Source organism: Aythya ferina (genome assembly GCF_964211825.1).
Source record: "Aythya ferina genome assembly, chromosome: 17".
In the NCBI taxonomy this organism is placed as follows: domain Eukaryota; kingdom Metazoa; phylum Chordata; class Aves; order Anseriformes; family Anatidae; genus Aythya; species Aythya ferina.
In genome coordinates this window covers 2,064,067-2,083,906 of record NC_140316.1, presented here as the reverse complement: position 1 = coordinate 2,083,906, position 19,840 = coordinate 2,064,067, and the positions used below count along the sequence as shown (strand labels likewise).

Sequence of the window (19,840 nt, the reverse complement as noted above, 5' to 3'; positions counted from 1 at the left end):
GAGGAAAAAAAAAAAAAAAAAAGATGTTTTAGATTACAGTTGACTGTGTAATTGTATATGACAGATGTATTAAATTAGCCTTTCCCAAAGCTTTTGGAGTTTTGCCTCTCTGAACTGTAAATTTTACTTGACTTTCTCATTTACAGGTGGCATGAAACCATTCTGTGCATGTTTCATGTTTCTCAGGACAAAATATTCCAAGCTTGCTGTGAAGTTACAGACCACTTACATATGGGTAGAAGACATTTTCTAGCATTTATGCTTCAGACAATAAAGTAAAAGGGGAGAAAAGAAGGAACCCTTAAAAAGAAATTCTGCATATGCTTTTGATTTGCCTAAATCCAAAATCTGAATGCTGTCCAGGTTTAATATTCCAATCTGTGCTACAGTCTGCTTTCACCCCTTGAGTGCACCAGGGCGTTCTGCAAGGATTTAATGAACCAGGCACTTCTGAAGTCTTATTAACAATATGTGAATTGTATTTTAACCCATATCATAACCCTCTACTGATGAAAACACAGGACAAACCTTTTATAAAATGGAATGCTGTGTATGTAGGTAGGACTTGTGGAGCATATATTTCATCTGATTTTCAAAGAACCCTGACTAAATTCAGCAATCTCTTACCTTGATGTAATGGTGGAGCAGTTCCTGTAGAATTACTATGGATTTACTTTGCTTTAATAGGAAACAGAATTTATTCCCTTTGATTTTTAACAGGAGGAGAAACTTTCTAATTAAAATCACTTCTCCTTTCAGAGCACATGCATTTGATACGTGTTCTTTCCCTGGTTTTATTTCTTAATATGCAAAGCCTTTCTAGGATCTCTTCTTTAAAAGATGACATCTGTTTTGTTTCTGGCTTTGAAAATGACCTTAAGAAAACATTTGAATTCCCTGTTTTGTATTTTCACCTTTACAGTGTTTCAAAAAAGTGACTATGAAAACCATACTTGGGGAAAAATATCTTAGTCATGTTATTTATTACTCATTTAAAAAAAAAAAAAAAAAGGCAGACAACTTTTAAAAATAAATAAATAAATGGGGGATGTATCAATTTATGAAATAAATATCTGCACTAGATAACAGACAGTTTAAAATCGAGGTAGCTTATAACAAGGAAATTAACTTTCTCCAATTACAAAAAGAGGGATTCCTGCTTAGTGTTTATTTATCAAACAAGTGGAGCTCCATTGCTCTCAGAAAACTGAAGAGTTACCGTGACATTAACGTGTCCTAAGAATGAAAATTTGCAAAAGCTTTTTTGATTGAGCACTTGCTTATATAGTTATAACCTAAATGCATTCTTGAAATGCTTTGAAAAGACCCTTCAGAAAAATTTGACCCAATGATACTAGGCCAATAAACTCAGTGAATTCTGGATTGAGTCAAAGGAGGTTATTCTTAATGAAGAATTTGTTTCTTGGATGGCTTTTTGGAATGAACATTCAATACAAACCTGAATCTTGTGAGATTTAATGAGATCATTTCTTACTATTAGAGTTAACTGATTAAACAAATACATCGTCATGTGTCAGTTTATATCAGTTCTGAATCTGACTCTTGATCCCAGAGATCCTGTTCATAGCTGTTATTCTTAATTGAAAAAATTCCAATCAATTTCAATGTTTCTGCTCATGAGAGTAGAAGGGAAAAGCAAGTATGATATTAGCATTTGTTTCTTCATTCTGTTAAACCAATGTAGTGGTTAAAGAATATTTTGTGTGCATAAGTGGGAAAGAAAGTACATTGGACATAACTGCAAAGTAGTTTTTTCTACTGTTCACTCATCTGCTCTGCAAGCTAACATAAAGTTCAAAGAAAGTTTTTCTTTTGTATGATTTCCTTATTCTTTGGAAAAGTTGAAATCAATTCAGATAGATTTATTAATGGTTGCCTTAATCAGATTGTTAATGGCTATGTTTGCAAGACTGGCCACATAAGTTGTCTTATTTCCTGCTGGTTATAGTGTAATAATTATTGATCTCTATGTTCTGTATTAGGGAAAAATTCATAGAGACTTACTGCTAACAAAAGAAGCTTTTTGCAGATGATAACTCATTGAGTTTTTGGGAAGGCATTTGTCCATGTCTTATGACTTATTAGTGCTAATGGGAGTCATACATTCAGTGGGAGGCAAAATCAGCTATTAACCTACATAGCAAGCTGCGAAGTATTGTAAATTCTTCTTGTCTATGTTATGATGGGAACCATTTGTGTGACAAGCAGGATGAAGATGAAGTAATCGTGTATCTTTCAGAGACTGAAAAACAGCTGAGAAAGAACAGATGCAATAGGGCCTCTGCAATGATGAAAATTCAGCTTTTCCAGTTCCTGTGGGCTGGAGAGGAATGGGTAGGATTTGCTGAGAGACGCTATTAATCTTATTAATCTGAACCTGATCCCAAAAGCACAGACCAGTCCTGCAAGGACACATAAGAAAGTGGATATAAATTCCTACTTCGTTGTGTTTTACCTAGCCACACTAAATTTTCTCTGGTTTATATTGTTAATCATATAGCTTCATGTGAACTTGGGATAGTTTCTGGTTGCACTAGGAATAGGAGAGCTTCCATTTGCATATAAGCTGCTTTTATGTTGTTGTTTGTATTCTAATAACATATCCTCAAATAGGGAAATAGTGACTTCTGCAATGTTCTCATTGGCCTCATATTTTGAACTACCTAGAAACTGATCTTGGAATCAACTCTATCTTTTCATATAGACTAGAAGTAGCAGTTGCAAATATACTCTTGCTGCAACTATTCTGAAATCAGTTTCTGCAGAAGAAAGTTTCAGTGGTTTTGTTTGTTTGTTTTCTTCACGGAGTAAAACTAAGATTTCTGGGATTTTCCGCTAACTTCTGTGAATTTTGTCTGTTACAGTATATGTACATAGCCTTGAGACCATTAATAAGTCCCACTTGTCTGTGGTCTTCTAGCTCCCTTTTGGTGACATGCACTAAATCAGCATGTGACTGACTTTTCTGGCAACAGCCTGTTGGAAACAGAGTGCTAAGTAAAGCCTTCCATGGGGTAACTTAAATAATCCAAGAAATGATATTCAGAAGCTATGTTGGGATTCTGGCATTTGAAATTAATTTTACCAAGATGAAAATGTTTCAAGCCAAATCAAGCGTTACGCTTTAGAAGTAGGATTTTGCCAGCTGGTCCTTATCTTTTAATTTTTAATGTATTTTATCTGTAATATTATCTTATTTTTGCATTTCCTTCTTAAGTTTGTGCATCTAATACGGCAGACTGGACTGGTAACAGTGTATTCTTAATAACTTTAGATTTGAACTGCTTAGTGAAGTCATCTGGTTGCATAAGACTAGCCAGAGAAGACAACTTACAGCAGAAACGCTTCAGTAGCCCAAAAAGACAACACAGAATGTGTTGTCACACACCATGTCACACATCACACCTATATGATTAGTACTATATTTAATGCCTGGTGAGCACAAAGACTTTGTGCTGTGTGTTCCTGTCAGGGAGTACAGTAATAACTGGGATTCTCAAAATACAAGTTATGGTAGACAGGAGAAACGGAATATGTATCTCTGTTTATAGAAATGGTGTTCAAATGCACCTTAATAGATGAGAAAGAACTTTGCACAGGCATGTCTAGTGTTTTTGTATACTCTATTGGGAGCAGAAGTTTAAGTTATACTGCCTACTTTGTACTTTCTGATGATGCAATATTTCCCTAAAATGCTCCTTTGAACTTACATGATGAACCTTTCATTAGTTGCATTTCCTTTACATGCACCAGAGAAATGTAAAACCTTCGTAGAGTCTTTCTATACTTGTGGTAAATCAGTGTCTCTATATCGATCACTTAGCTCAAGAACAATTGGAACTTGAGCTCAGGAGTTTTATTAATACACAAGGCATCTTTTTTCTTGGCTAGATTAGCATAATCATTATAGTTAGAGAGTGCTTTTTTGCTCCTTCAGTATCCTTTTGTAGCAGTCAAGGAATTAATTACACAAATAAGGAGACGATTCTTTGCTGAGAATTTTGTAAGTTTGGTTATTAAAGGCCTGCTCTCCTGCTGTGCCTGCAAGAGATCCTGACCAAATGACAGGATTGAATCTATGCATCGATGATATAAACCTCTGAAGAATTGTAGATGATTATTTTTCTCATTCAGATATGCATTTCAACCATTTAATTTGGAGGGGATGTGATGAGGGCAGAAGAAAACGGTCAGACTCTGTCCAAGGTTCTGAAAGCCCGTGGCTGAACAGATTTGCTTCTGTTTCCATTGAAGATCTGACTTCAGTGGGAACAGGACAGAGCTTTGCCAGATTAAGACCTTGATCCAAGCAAGTTGTAAACTGCAAAGGTAATGTGATGGGACAAAGGGCATTACAGAAACACCACAAGACCTGTGGATGACCATCAGAGTCTATGGCAAAAATGGAGACCTAATTGTTACTGATGGGTTTTGACATTTTTCTGAACTTAGTCTTCACTTTGTGTGGGCTAGAGCATTAGATAAGTGGAATTTAATGTTCCCTGGCCTTTCCAAAAGGAATACACAGTGAGGACTGTGTCTCAGTGGAAATATCAATGCTTTCATAAGTAACAAGAGGAAGATGAGACCAAAGAAGAACAAGAGCATATGTTTTAGTTCCTGGCCCTGTGAGGTGAGAAACAATTTTTAACTGTGAGGAGGACCATGGCTAGTCATGGCCACCCATCCTCTCATGGAGTCCTCACTGCCATGATAAAGGAAAGAGGACTGACCTTATGCACTGTGTAAATTTTCAAAGGTATAAAGCTTTTAAAGAACTTGTCACTGTAAGTAGGAAAGTGTTTGAGAGGGAGAAATAAGTATATGTCTTGCATTTCTAGACTGTAAAGCAGTGGCATGGCAGAATTTAGGGCTTGCACAACATTTTAGATACCCTTGTGTTACTTTGCATTCTTCCATCCTGATCTGCCTTAATGTATCACTTGTGCAATCACTTTCACTGAAGCAAAGATATCTAGTTATTAATGCACGTGCTCTAAACCTGTGTGAGCAGAAGCTTTCATTTGCAGAGTCTGTCTTTAGGGCAGACTTCATTTATATATTATCAAATAAATTATCATATAATTAGTTAGCAAGTTATTAACATTAATATAAAAAAATACATGGCACATTTCTTCACAAAGATTGCGTTTAAATTATGTAGGGGTTGTAGTAAACACTCTTTATCCTTTAGAGTGATATTTTCTGTTTCCACACGTGTATGGAGATGTGAAGAAACTTGCCACTGATTCTTGTCTGTAGATACAGACCTATTAGGAAGAGGACTATGAGAAAACAAAAAAAAAAAAGCCACCAAAAAAATAAAAAGTATTTGTAATATATTAGAAGGTAGTACTCCTTTCACTGATCTATACAGAATATTTCAGTCTTCACTCTCATTGCTACATGTGTTTTTTGTTCAATTTCTGATGTGCTGAAGCTACAAATAGAAGAGTGATTGCAGCATGAGTAGATAAACTTGAACTGGCTTTCCTCTAGCTGATGTAGGTACCAAGACCTATGAAATCTAATCCATTGTAAAGCTGCTACAGAATATGCTGAAACCATTAGTTTGAGTTTACTGCATCTGGCAGAGTGGGGTATTAGTGAGATGGAGACAGTGTGGCTCCAAATCACTTCTCTTGTTTCCTTTTGTTTCTGTGTGAAGCTGTGAAGCATGTCTCCATCTGACCATTCGTCTTACTCCCACTTTGAGATTTTTCTACAGACTTTTTTTTTTTTTTTTTTTTTTTTACCTCAGAGGCCTCCCAAGGAGGGGTGGTTGCCCTAAACATGTTTCCTCTCCTGTGCAATGTTGTTTGGGTTGTGGAATCTCTGCAAAACAGATCCAGGTTTTCTCCCTCTACAGGTTGTCCTTCTGTATACCATGCAGATTTTGCTCTTAAACAGAAAACCGCATCTAACAGCTGTGATCATTCATGCATGAACACAGGGTTTTTTCCTGTTTTACCAAAGGCAATCATGAATATCCTACTGAAAAGTGTTGTGTAGTAATACTGATAGGTAAAATTAAAAGTATCATTATATTCTGCATGTGAAGGATTGCAATGGTAGAATCAGCAGTCTCATGGTATTTGGTGCTTTTCAGAAATTATGGATTTAGGTATGAATCCCACCTTAATTTATTAAAAAAAAAAAAAAAAAGCTTCACATTTCTGTGGTTATGGAGGAAACCCTGAACATATTTGAGTCTTTAAGGTTTATATCTGAAGACAAATAAAAAGAAATCCTTAATATTTCTTTACAAGTTACTGCAATTCAATTTTTGTGAGACAAGAGAAAAACAGACAGACTATAGCAATGAGATGTATTAACTCTTAAGCCTGTAAGAGCAGACTGAAACATTACTGCAATTGGTTTGTTTTTGTTTTTGTTTTTGTTTTTTTTTCGTTGTTGGTTTGGGTGGTACAAGGAATTCAAAAAGAGCAATGAAAATATTTGTTTTCAGTTTGACTTCTTGTTTATCTGTCTTCAAGTTTGTTAGGGGAACAATACTTTATTATAATGCCTTTAGCATCCTCAAATAATGTGTATTATAAGAACACAGGGTCAGATTATGCAGTTTAGTTATTGCCTTCATTTCTGGTCTGTATAGGCAAGTAACATTGTGAAAGATATCTGAAAACTTGAAATTACAGACAGTACATATATTTACTCAAAGTATGTCTTTCCTTCTTGGGGTCACCTACTAGTGTCCCCCAGTTTCTGCAGAATGCTCTACTGCTGTTAAAGTCAATAAAATCTCTGGAGCTATGCTGGGGACTTGGCCCTAGTACCTTACTGTCTGTAGCTTCCCTGAATTGGATTTTTATCTGCATTTAGATCATTCCTATCTCTGCAGATAAGAATAACAGCTGCACAACATGCAAGTAAGCTACAGGAGAATCAAAAATACTTATATTTTGCATATTTTATACAGATCTTGCATAAACATGGGTATCTCCTTCCCTCCCTCTGCAAATTTCCTGTGAGATGCCAGCCTGTTTCTGAAAAAGGCCTTTTTTATGCAGTCTTACAGGTGCAGTGTGTTTTGGTCATTCAGCTTCATTCACTGAAGCTTTCACATCAGTGTCATTTCTTTATATCAGTCACATTTCTTTACTTCAGTAGTAATTTCAAGGCGTTCTAACGATGCAAAAGCATATTATGACAAAATGTGGAGGAAAAAGAATTCTCTTGGCACATATTTATTTTCAGGTTATTAAAGAATGATGAAACTGGATTTTTCTTCTAACTCCAGCTCTTATTTTTGCCTCCTGGGAAAAGAATCCCTGAACCAGAGCTAATGGATGACCGATTAGAGAGCTGTACAACATTTTCGCAATTAACATATTTTGCTTTTAAATATCTTTGTCTGAAAAGCACATCTTTCTCCATAGCAAAGCATAGTTGGAGAAGTAATCTCTAAGATGGAAAAGCTATTCCAGGGCCTACCATGTTATTTTGTTGTGTTTTTCTTATTTAATCTAAAGCATTAAGGCAATTTACCTAGTCTCCTTCAAGGCATGTTATTCTAATACATAGCTTCTATGGAATAAACTTCACTGCAAATCTATATTTTCTTTTAGAGATATTAAGGCCAAGTGTAAAATGCAGTATTGAAGGGGTACATAGAAGCCCAACAGAGATGTTAATTGCAAGTTTTGTTTTCCTTTGATATATAGCTCTGAATACATCAACAGCGGTATGAATATTTTTTGGAAGAAAATATGGAGAGGTAAGTTAATTATATTAACTTTGCTCTAAACCTTTTCTCTTGCAAAACTTTTCTCTTGGTCATCAAGATTGAGTGCTAGATGTCTGTATGATGTCTGAGGTTATGAAGAGGAAGACAGAGTAGACGCATAGGAACTTGCTTGTATGAACTGACAGCATGCCGTTTATGATTTTGAAATCTGTGAGGAGAATATGGAAACATTTGAAGTCCAGCTGAAAGTTTTCTTTTTGCCAGGTGTCTGCCACCACTGCATTGATCTAATAGCTGGCATCTTTTCCAGTGAGATTTTGAGGTAAAGGAGAAGCAAAGGTTGGATGGGCCCAGTTGGATGAGCCCAGTTGGATTGGTAATTTTCAGGTATTTCAGTGAAGTTACGCTAGGTGAATGTCTAATCTAAAGGAGGTCTTAGTAACACAGCCAGACTCCCAAGTGTGTTGAAATCCTGGGTGAGCTCTTCTAAGCCAAATGTTAATTTTGTTAACAAATCCTGTGCTAGAGACACTTATAAACCCATTTCTTTCTGACTACTAGTGCTGATGGCAGTGTGCCTAGCATATTCGCTTTAGAAGGTGTCCTTGCCAAAAGACTGAATGCTGAGGATGTGCAGATGTAAGGGGTTTATTTAATGCTTTGTAACTTCTGAAGGAAGAGATCAAAATCTCCATACGTTAGAAAAAAAGTTAATCCTGCAGGGTATGCTTTCTCTTCCATAATACTTAGACTTCTATGTTTACTTCTACTTGCACTGTCTGTAAGCAAGATGTATGAAAACAATTAACCTTGGCTAGGATTTTGAATATAAACATCTCCGTATAATAACATGCCACATTCTTGTGGGTAGCTGGTGAATCCTATAGTGCTGTTTTGAGAATGCTCCAGAGAAACAGTATGGACACGCAGCTTGAGTATAGGCTCTGAGTAGTGCTATATGGACAAGTGTCCACATATGTGAGGTCATAAAAATAACAACGTGTCTGTATTGAATTTTTGTGTCTGGGTTTTGGTAGCTGAGGGCTGCAGGGTCCCTGTGAGGTGAGGCCGGGGCTGCCCCATGCTGCACAAAGTTCCTGCCCAGTTTTTATGGGGTGGAGGTGGAGGGGTCAGGAACGAAGGTATGAAGTTGAGCCTGGAAAACCAGTATGGGTGTAGGAGGAAGGTGTTATTTAAATTTGTCTGTTTCTTACTATCCAAAACTAGTTTGTTTGGCAAACAAATAAGTCAGTTTTCCCAAAGAGTCTGTTTTTCCTGCGATGACAGTTGGTAAGTGATCTCCCTGTCTTTTATCTCAACCCACAAGCCTTTTCATATTATTTTCTTCCTGTCCTGTTGAGTAGGGGGAATGAGTGGCTGAGTGGGTGGCTGCCAGCCAGCCATGGCCACCCCCACGGACCTGTGTAGATATTTTTGTCATGTGGGCATAACTGCCATCCCATCCGCAAAGATGGGATTTCATTTTGACCAAAACTATTGCTTATTTGGACTAGTTTTCCAGCACACTTGCCCTTGAGTCAAACCATTGGATACAGGCAAAATAACAGGACCTTTCTAAAATAGAATGCTGTATCTGAGCTTGTGCACTGCTGGAAAAATATCAATTCTTAACAATATGAGTATAATACTGTTAATTTATGCCTTGTAAACATAGGTGAGCTATGCCCGCTACCATTAAGGAAGTTGCAGGTGAAATGAAACATGGCCCAGTTATGAGTAGTAGAGAGATAGGATAGGACTATTGATTAAGAAAACAAAGGGAAATTTTGTGTAGGAATTGGAAGAAGGGTGGGAGTTCTGGTCTTGTCATCCTAGATTTATTTGTGTGTGAGATCTGTGAGCAGCAGGATTGTCCCTCTCCAGTTTCACCACATATGGAAAGTTATGGAAGACATTTTTGAGGAAAATTAGGAAAAAAAAATGGGAGTGCAAAAGCGCTATGATCTATCTGAATGTTAAGACAAACAACCTAATTTGTTCTCCTTTAACTGATTACTTAATGTTTAATTTCATCCTGTGCAAATAACTGGGGTAAATAGGGGGGAAGTGCACTTCAGGTATTTACTCTTTTTGTGTTGCTACTGGTACAAATATATGTGCAACTTAAGGGTCGTCTTGCAGCATGTTTTTGTTTATAATTTTTGGAAACCATGCCTTTAGTTTCCGGAGTTTTTTCCATTTAGTGTATTACTAAACCTGTTGTAACTTCAGCTCTTTAATGCTATAGAAAACTGCAGAAATATCTTTTATTGTATGGTAGAAGGAAAGATTCTTTTCATTTATGTGCATATTTTTTCTTTCATTTTTTGATACGTCTTTCAAATCTGGATTTCTGGAGCACACTCTGTATGCATAGTGTCTACTGTCTATCTGTACTAAGGCTGAGACTGCTGATACTTTGCAGCTTTTCTACAGTAGGTCCTGCAGACAGATGAAGCTAATTTGTGTCTTGCTGTGGACTTTTTCAACTAATATACTGAACTCTAAAGACGTGGGTGTGATGTACATTACAGGTAATTACAGTAAAATATCCAACAGAGAATGGGAATTGGAAATCTGTTATGAAACAATCATACTAAAGATTTTAAAAATGTAATCTGTGGCCAGTGATTATAATATAAAATCACTTTTTCAGGTACCTCTGCGGAGAACTTTTCCATCATCTAGGCTTACCTCCAGGGAAAATGGCTTGATGGTCAGAGAAGAGTTTCTTTCGAAATAGGAAGCAGTCTGTGTCATAAAAGTCAAGGAAGATTTGACCCCAATACTAGACATGGATCTGGTATAAGCCCCAGGAACTGATGTGCTTTATACCTGATTTAGAAGACAGTTGCCTGCTTTGTCACCAGATCTTAAAACTGCATCTGATACTTGATTGCTTCAAAGAGTTAACTGGTACTGCAAAGTTCTTTAAAATGCTTTAATGTTAGGTATTGTAATAGGACAAAGTAACACTGTCCTACCAGATTATTTTTACATTCTTTATTCCACGAGCTTGCTCAAGGCATTGAGTTTTCTTGTTAATGAACCTGTCCAGAGAAGGTATAGAAGAAATGCTGCATGTGATCCTTAATATTCAGTTCTCCAACAATTTTATTGGCCAACTAATTTTCCAAAAGCTTGGGACTACAACGTTTTCCATACCTGAAGCAGTAATTTTACTTCTATTGTTTATTAACCACGTAGTACCTTCTATATTCTTTGCTAGGTGATAAAATGACTTGGACATTTTAATAATATCTGGCATATTATTTTCATTTCCCCTTTTATATGATTAGTAATAGTCTAGATAGACATGTGGATAGCATCTACTTGCTATGTGGATTCATGCATATATAATGTAATATTGAGCATGGATGGATATAGAAACTAATAAGCAATCATTATAATGGGTTATACTAAAAAATTCTAATCTGAGCATGTAAAACACTTTAAAATAAAGATTCAGGTTTTGGAATGTAAAATCAGTTTTGAGTTTTACAGCTTCAATTAATCACTATTGAAAATTGCTTCCCAAGACAAAAGAGACAAATTCTTTAGAATGAAATATTTTGCTCAATTTTTCTAAAGCATTTTGTCCATCCAGGGAATTCTCTATATGTTCTTTGTTCACAGTAAATATGCGTCTCACAATAGGAGGGTACATTACAAAACAACAAATTGCTGTTGTCTTTAGTTTGGCTTTAGGTTTCACTTAAATTACATTGAGAACACCATATTTTGAGGATTTTAATTAATTTTTTTTTTTCAGGATATTTCCAAAGGTGCAGTCAGTGAAGTCCAATGTTAATAAACAGAACATCTGCAAATTAAACTGAGCTGGGACTTAAATTAATTACTTAAAACTCTAGAAAGTTTCTTGGAAAGAACTAGCAGAGAGTCACTCAAAAGGAATAGGAGTAACTAAAAATTATATTGCTTGAGAAGGATCATCAGGTGTTTCTGGTTGTCATTTTCTTGGAGGAACTGGAATGGATGAGATTATACAGTTCTGAGGTGAGCAAAGAAATATATTTTTTTTTGTCATGAACAAAAGCTGACGATACAAAACTCTTACCTCCAACTGCATCTTTTTCCTGGCTTTTGAGAGTCATAATTTATAGATTGCAGCTGTGTGCTTTGCATATAATGTTATGTAACTGTATTATAGAATATGTGATATTAGCTAGAACTGGAAAGAAATAACTTCAATTTCAGATATATAGCTTTTAATGAGTTCCATTTGATTTCATTCCAAATACAGGAGACATTTGATGTGCTCCCAAATGCACTTAATTATTTAAGTATTATCAATAATAATTATGATAATTACTTTTGAAGATTCCAGAAAATCAGTATGCACTACACAATTCCCCTTCCCCTTCCCTTTCCCTTTAGGTATCTTGTAATTAATTCATTATTTTTTTTATGTTTGGACTCGTGAATGACATTTAAGTCTCAATGACTTGTTGGCATAGCACACTTGTGTCCTTACAGATCATGGAAGGTGTCTTTGTGGTTTCCAGAGGCAAGCAAGTTAAGAATGTTAATGTTGGAGGAATTCCCAAATCTTGTGATTGTGCTACAGAATGTATAGGTGGTTGATTAGAAAATGATGACACAGAAAGATCTCTTAGAATCAGAGTTTAATAGAAGATTAAACTTGCAATGTCAGTTCTCTTCCTGCTCCAGTTGAACTAGAACTGTGTTCTAAGATACCTCCTTGTAGTACTTAATATTTTTATTCAGAACGTAACTTGCTTTGTGACCTTACTGAATTGTCTTGATATTTGGCTTGAAAAACAAATGCAATAGATTTTCCTTACAGCCCAATTTCAGCTTGAAATTATTTTCAGTAGTAATAATGGAATTAGGGCTGACTTGAATGTAAGGATTTGGATATGTTGGTCTGTTCTTGCTCCCGCCTTTGTTCCCATATTCTGTAATAGCAGCATAATCTGTTCCATTTAATAGTGTTAGTTCAATTGCATGACTTAGCTATTTGTACAATAGTGGCCAATGGTCTCCCACTGTAATGGAGGTAGTCCAGCAAGGAGTTTTTGGATGCTCTCCCTCTCACATCCCCAGATGCTTGCATCTCATTTTGGTCTCTATCTCTGTGGTGGCATTTGTCAGAATTCTTCATCATAGTGCACCATAGACATAATCGCTGTTATCTCTACCTCCATATAAGCAAGAAGAACAACTTGCAAAATGCTCCTTCACTAGACTTTGGGCCACTGTTCTCCAGTGTTAGCCTGTAAGCATAAAATTACTAATGTTCCCTGAGACTTTGTTAGTTAGAAGTCTGCCAAATCCAAGATTTAAAATATAACTTGGTACATATCAATGTGAAAATCAATATTTTTATTCTTAATTGTGGTCTGGAGGCCAGACTGAGGAGTTCAAACTGCCTACTTCACAGCATGCAGTTTTCCAGTATTTATTTAGTGCAAAGCTGTAGACCATACAAGGTAATCCCACTGCAATATCAACTCACAAACAATTTTCTAAAGCATCTTTAATGCACAGTGTTACTGTACCCAGAGGTATAGGAGAGCAGTATTAATGCAGGCATGATAGTTCTGAGTGTTCATATGAGTCCTCAGGGAATAATAAACAGCTTGAAATAACAACCAACAAATTCTCCAGATGCTTTTTATCCATGTGTCGGCAACCGTTTTGATTCCTGATCAATGCAGAATATTAAGACATTTATATGATTGAGATAAAAAGCTGCCAGGTTGTACAAGCATCAGGCTTGTATAAAATAGGTGAGCTAGGTAAGGCCAATTGTATTCTATTCATAAAATCATAGAATCATAGAATATCCTGAGTTGGAAGGGACCCTTAAGGATCATCAAGTCCAACTCTTGACACCGCATAGGTCTACCCAAAAGTTCAGACCATGTGACTAAGTTCACAGTCCAATCTCTTCTTAAATTCAGACAGGCTCGGTGCAGTGACCACTTCCCTGGGGAGCCTGTTCCAGTGTGCAACCACCCTCTCTGTGAAGAACCCCCTCCTGACGTCCAGCCTAAATTTCCCCTGCCTCAGCTTAACCCCGTTCCCGCGGGTCCTGTCACTGGTGTTAATGGAGAAAAGGTCTCCTGCCTCTCTACACCCCCTTATGAGGAAGTTGTAGACTGTGATGAGGTCTCCCCTCAGCCTCCTCTTCTCCAGGCTGAACAGGCCCAGTGACCTCAGCCGTTCCTCGTATGTCTTCCCCTCCAGGCCTTTCACCATCTTCATAGCCGAATATACGTAGCCCGTATGCAGGAATGGAACTTGGTAACATAAAAAATACCATCAGTGGGAAGATTTTGATTTAATTTAGTATGTGTACTAGGAAAGTTGAGTTATTTGTAAGTCACTCAATTACCTGATTCCGGTATTTGAATATTTTGCTGGTGTAAAATGAGAGTCCCGGCAATAAGGTACAACTAATTCCTTAGGCAACAGAAACACAGCGCCTTTCTTTCCGATGCAACTTCCACAGAGCTCAGAGTATGCCTGTTACTGGTTTTGACTCTCTTACCCTGGATCAGCAGAACCATACTGATGCCAGACTTTGGCATCATGGAACTTCTCCATTGAAGCACATAGAGTACTCGTGACAATTAGTTGTTGTCTTAGCTCGTATCATGGAACAAAATCTAGACAAATAAGCTGATCTGGAGATGATAAAATCTTTTGGAACTCTTTCTAATGGGCTGTGTGGAGATTTGGGTCAGACTGCATTTTTTGATTGGATGTACCAAAGTCATACATGGTTGCATAAAATTGAGTTTCATCCAGCTTTTCTTTGAAATCATTTGATAATATGAAATTCCCATAGTATAGTAGACCCAGATAAAATATTGACGCAATCTCCTATAATGTGAAATCACTGGTTTCTTTTCAACTTTTGTAGCCGTCCACTTTAAATAGAAGAACAGAAAGCTCAAAATGACAAAATCCTATTAGAATCCTCAAATCCTGACTTGCACGAAGAAGCAAACCATGATGTGAGTGATCTTCCTTAGTGGCATTTTGTTTTTTGCTTCCCCTGAATTGGGGGTTGTACGTGGCAATCTAGTGGTCTGCGTTCTAAATTAAAAAAATAATCTGACCAAACCTAACGTAAAAAACTATACATGCAGGAATGTGCTGTGAAATCTAAGAAAACATCTGCCAGGCTTGGGTTTCTCTATATGAGTTTATATTGCTTATAGATACCTCTTGTACAAAACATTTATTTTTTATTTTTTGCTTTTGCATAAGTAAATGTAGAACCCTCCCACCATTTATTATTGTCATTAAATGTATTTCAGAATATTAAAGCAGTTTCTTTTAAAAAGTTTTTCAGCAAGTTAGGGTATATAAAAGTATTTTCTTGATTTTGTTGATGTAATTTGGTTTTTAATTGCTTTTCCAATTGAAATGCAAATGAGGTAATATTTGTCAAATAAAGACAGAAAGCAAAAAATAGAACGGAGATTTTTCTGCTTTTTTTCCTCATTCCTGATCAGTGGAAAATATTTTTAAATGTGAATATTATTTTTTTCAGAACTCCCAGTTGTTTTTGTCATGTCATCCACTCCATCACAGAATTGCTTTACACAGTTTTAGCTAGTTAGTGCACAAATAAAAACTGTCTGCCCATCCCATTTACCTTTCAGGGTCTATTTCTGCAGCCTTTCTTCTGTAACAAATTTACTTACATGAGTAATCTCATTAGCTTAAATTGAATGTCATTAGGATTAACAAGTGTTTGAGTAAATGAGAAGATTTTTATCCATCCCTCTTTTTGAAAATGGAGATGTTAGAAACTGTTCCCTCTTAACTATCTTCCTAGCAGCTCTTGCACCATTCAAGTTACAATGCAGTACATAAAATTCATTATAACTCAATTATAAGGCTCATTAGGTAGATGCTGGTATTTTGGTTATCTTACCAAGTTGTGAAACATATTCATTTATTATCCATGGTATTGTTAAAATCAGAATGGTAAAGTGAAACTAAATATAGCATACAAGATTGTTCAGAGCATAAATCTGTGGATCTTTGCCAAAAACAAACAAACAAACAAAACAAAACAAAAACAAAAAAACCTGCTTTATGTTACCTGCTTTAAAATTTTCCTGTGCTATGCTCGTGGCTGAAGCACAATGAGAGAACTGTATTTTGGAGGTGATAATGAAGTCAGAGCACCTTTGATAGATTGCCACTGTGTGCTGGCTTATGGTGGGTTTTATCTTTTCATCTCTTGAATTTTTCCAGCATGTAGAAGGTATATTTATCTACCTGTGCACCTTTAAGTATGCTCCAGCTTTGCTTTCTTTGTTAATTAGCCTTGGTTTCCATGGTAGAATGCTAGCAACAGCAGAATCTATGACAGGGACTCAAACTTCCAGAGCGCTCTCTACACAGCTAACGGAGTAATTTGTCCTGTTTCAAGCAGCCAGAGTGAGTATCTCCACCCAGGATGGCATTTACCAGTATTTGGGAGCTTCTTTATTTAGTGGATCATTAAAGCAAACTGCAGCTGATCATTTTGAAGTCTGAATCTACTGTTGCAAGGGTGCTTCTATCTATGAGGTTCAGAAACTAGGTTAGCTTTTGGGTTTAATTACTCCTTTCTAACTCTAGGTTTTTCTCTTGGTTCAGTGAATGTATGTACTTGTTTTATGTACTTTACTGTGTGCTAATTAAGACAGTTTATGCACATCAGGTCTTATCCTAAGGTGTCAATTTCCTTTTGGTGTCCATTTATTATTAACTATAACAAGAGGCAAAGAGACCTCAGAGAAAGCTTTTTCCTCATTATGTTGTTTCTTGGGTCCTTTTTGTCAGGACCTCCCAGTCCTCCCTTTAATTCTTCTCAGGTATCCTTAATTTACAGATGACTCCTTTATACGTCTGAACAGGATCCACCAGTGTCTGGTTATGGTTTTCCATGTTTTACTCCCTGGTGATGTAAATATAGAATGGAGATAACATTTCACTTTTGGCCTGAATTCTACCATATGGCTTTAATCCAAATAAATTCAGCAATCTTGTTTCTTGCTACTATTTAGTAATTTATGTCTCAACATTATGAAGTCACAACTCATTTAGATTGTATTTCCTTTATGAAGAGATTATCTTGATTTTTTGTACTGTTTATGTCTTTATGAGTCTTCCTATCATAAAACAGTATGTAACAGCTTTGAAGTGTTTGGAAATAGGTGCATCACTGATAGGTGAAGACCCCTGAGATATATATGAGACAGCTCTGTCTCATGCTCCTATTCTGCAGGTGAAGCCCACTGCTAAGCTTGACGTGGGGAATTTTATGTTGATTGCCTATGACATGTAGGCTCTTGGTGGTAAAGAGAGGACTTTCATCAGTCTAGCACACTTCATCCACATGTGCAAAGTTGAAAGGTTCTTAATGCCCAAAAGAGATGAAAATATCACTGTACTGTGAGGAGATCAAAACAGACTGGTACCTTACTTCTCAAGTGGCCTGCCTGACATTTGTTTGACCTACTCACAAAGTAGAGAACTACTTTGTGAGTGTGGTGGGCACAGTCTGATTCCAATTAAGAGCTGCTTTTCCAGCCTAAGGCGAAAAGTGTGCTGCTTACTTTGTAGTAAACTGACACTCATGAATTCCCAGGAGTGTATTGACCGTGTTTTACTTATTCCCTCGCCATTCTGTCAAAGTTGAGAAGTCTTGTGTTTGTTCTTTACTCTCCTCCTCATTGGCCAAGGTAATGAATCTTCTGTAGTCTGTCAATGTCTGTGTCTTCTCCATTACTCTGAGACACTAAGCAAGATAAATGGTGCCATGTAATGACTGTGTAAGAATTCTAGTCATGATTTTTCTAAATGGGCAGGGCAGCTCCTGGAGTTACACACTATCATCCTGCAGATCCTATTTCAGTTGGACTTTGAACTTAGCTTTTGATGTTTAAACTGGAGCCCTACTCCCACAAATCTCAGATTAAGTGAAGTCCTTTATAATGCCTTTTCTTGCATGGTCATTTCTCATTGCTTCCTATTTTAGAAAATAATGGACACTGTAAATTCTCCTGTAAGAGCACCTGTGTCAGTGAGAAACCATGCCCCAGAAAATGAAATTCTTCCGCTGTGTTGAATGTTCAAATACCAAGCTACAGAAACCTCCTGAGTAAAATCTACTCAATGCATAGTTTCTGTATGAGCAAACTGCTGTACAAGCCAAAATTATATTGTGTGGCTGCCTGGTCTTTAGGTAAGCATGTAAATGAGAAGTGCTGAATCTACTTTTTTAGACAGTAATTCAAATTAGTAGTTATATTGCAGCTGAAACTTTAACACGGACATTATTCATATGAAAGGGAGTAGGTACAAGTTAATGCTCACACCTTGATCAGGAAAGGAACATTGTCAAGAAAGAAATTCCAATAGCCTGTCTGATTTATTTATTTATTTGTGAAATAAAACAATAAAATGTTTTCAAAGGAAGATTAAGATAAAGATGACATTTATTATTCTTTCACCTAATTGTGGTATATTTAGCTTTTTTTAGTTCTTTGCATTTCTATTTTAATTACAGACAGAAAGGGGTGTTATACATTAGTAGGTGTTCTTCTGCTGGATAGGATCTGTTTGGCATATATTTGAGTAGGAAATATGCGACCTTTAACTGTGAGGGCTGTAAATAGAAATTTACTATTCATCCATTTTTTTCCATTAGTACAGAGTTTTAGTACAGAGTATAGAACACGTTTTAGTACAGAGTATAGAAATATATAGCTCGATCTGTATTGTATTTTCATTTAATTATAAAAAATATTGTTTGGCTTTATCATCGATATGGAAACATGCTACTTCAACAGATGAAACATTGGCACAGAAGAAACACTTTTTAAAAGTTACCATCTGTCTTTGATCAGTCATTCATGCTACTAATACCTACCCACTGGGAGCTGGGAAAAGACCAAAGCTTTCATATAGGCTAATAAACACAGGATAACAACTTTACTTAATTTCACCATGGTACAATGACCAGCTAATTGATCTACTATAAAAGACTGCAAGTCATTAAGTACTAGAAGAGATGATGTGAATTGAGCTGTATTTTGGTCAAGAGACAAAGCCCCTACGGTTTGTATCTTTGATTACATTCTTTGTCTTCAGAGATTATTTCCTTATAGTTCACTGACTTCTTATGAATGCAGAATACTAATGGTAAGAGACCATCCCAGCTAAGGTTAGATCGAAGGGGAGTTGTTTCTGGATCTTGACTGTTTGGCTGTAGTTTAAAGTTTGAGATTAAAAAAAAAAAAAAAAAAAAGTGGTTTGACTGAGCTAAAATTTCTTATCTTCTCATAAGATGCAGAGATCCAGCTGGTGGACAGTCCTAGAGAAAGTTCACTGTGTGGAGTTGCACTTAAATCAGAACATAAATTATAAAGATAGTGTAAGACAAGGAGTGATATTATATGAGTATAATCATGAGCATTACCATCTATACAATTTTCCTTGTTTGATTTTGATCTTTTGAACTTTCCTGATGTCAGCTAAGCTCTACTGAGTTTGTGGTTTCATTCTTGGCTTCTTTGGAATAAACTTCACTATGGCCAATCTGTATGGCACTGAAAACTCTTCTCACGAGTGTCAGAGACAGGATATCTAGCTTCAAAAGCTGTATAATAATAGGATTTGTGCTTTGCTTTGCTTTCAGTACTCTATATTAACAAAAAAGACTACTCTTTGTGTAGATAAGATGTATAAGACAATCTCCTGTGCAAAATCATACTTCATATGGTGATTTAACTCTCTATTAGCACACCTATGATGGGAGTGTTTGGGTGTATATACATACATCTACACTCTGGGAATTGATGCTCAATAAATCTACAGTGCTAACTAAAAATATATATATCTGACATTTGTCCTATGTGTGAACCTTATGACATTAACGTTATGGGCAACATAAATACTCCTCCACTTATTTACAGTAGTCTCTTGTTTGCCGCTGCAGAATTAATAGGCATGGGGCAGCACTGGAACTTCTGTGGTCCAATGTCTGAACCATCTACTGCTCAGAAAGCAGTACCTGAGATTGCAGCTCTTGTATATGTCCTAACAAAACTGAAT

The 19,840-nt window shown here is 36.4% G+C and overlaps 1 protein-coding gene across 6 annotated transcripts in view; it reads left to right on the top strand.

The window, feature by feature from the left end:
* Positions 1-19,840, top strand: part of TMEM132D (transmembrane protein 132D) — a 271,842-nt gene that overhangs the window by 22,511 nt on the left and 229,491 nt on the right. For 2 of the 6 annotated variants that reach the window (XM_084491636.1, XM_084491635.1), the window contains exon 2: positions 7,707-7,759. The exons of 2 other annotated variants lie outside the window; for them this stretch is intronic. In XM_084491636.1, the coding sequence (XP_084347762.1) occupies positions 7,729-7,759 (31 nt within the window). In that variant the 5' untranslated portion in view covers positions 7,707-7,728. Of the gene's footprint in view, positions 1-7,706; positions 7,760-10,170; positions 10,264-10,385; positions 10,646-11,501; positions 11,747-19,840 lie in introns of those variants that run through there. 2 more of the 6 variants (XM_084491638.1, XM_084491639.1) reach the window with 2 other exon arrangements.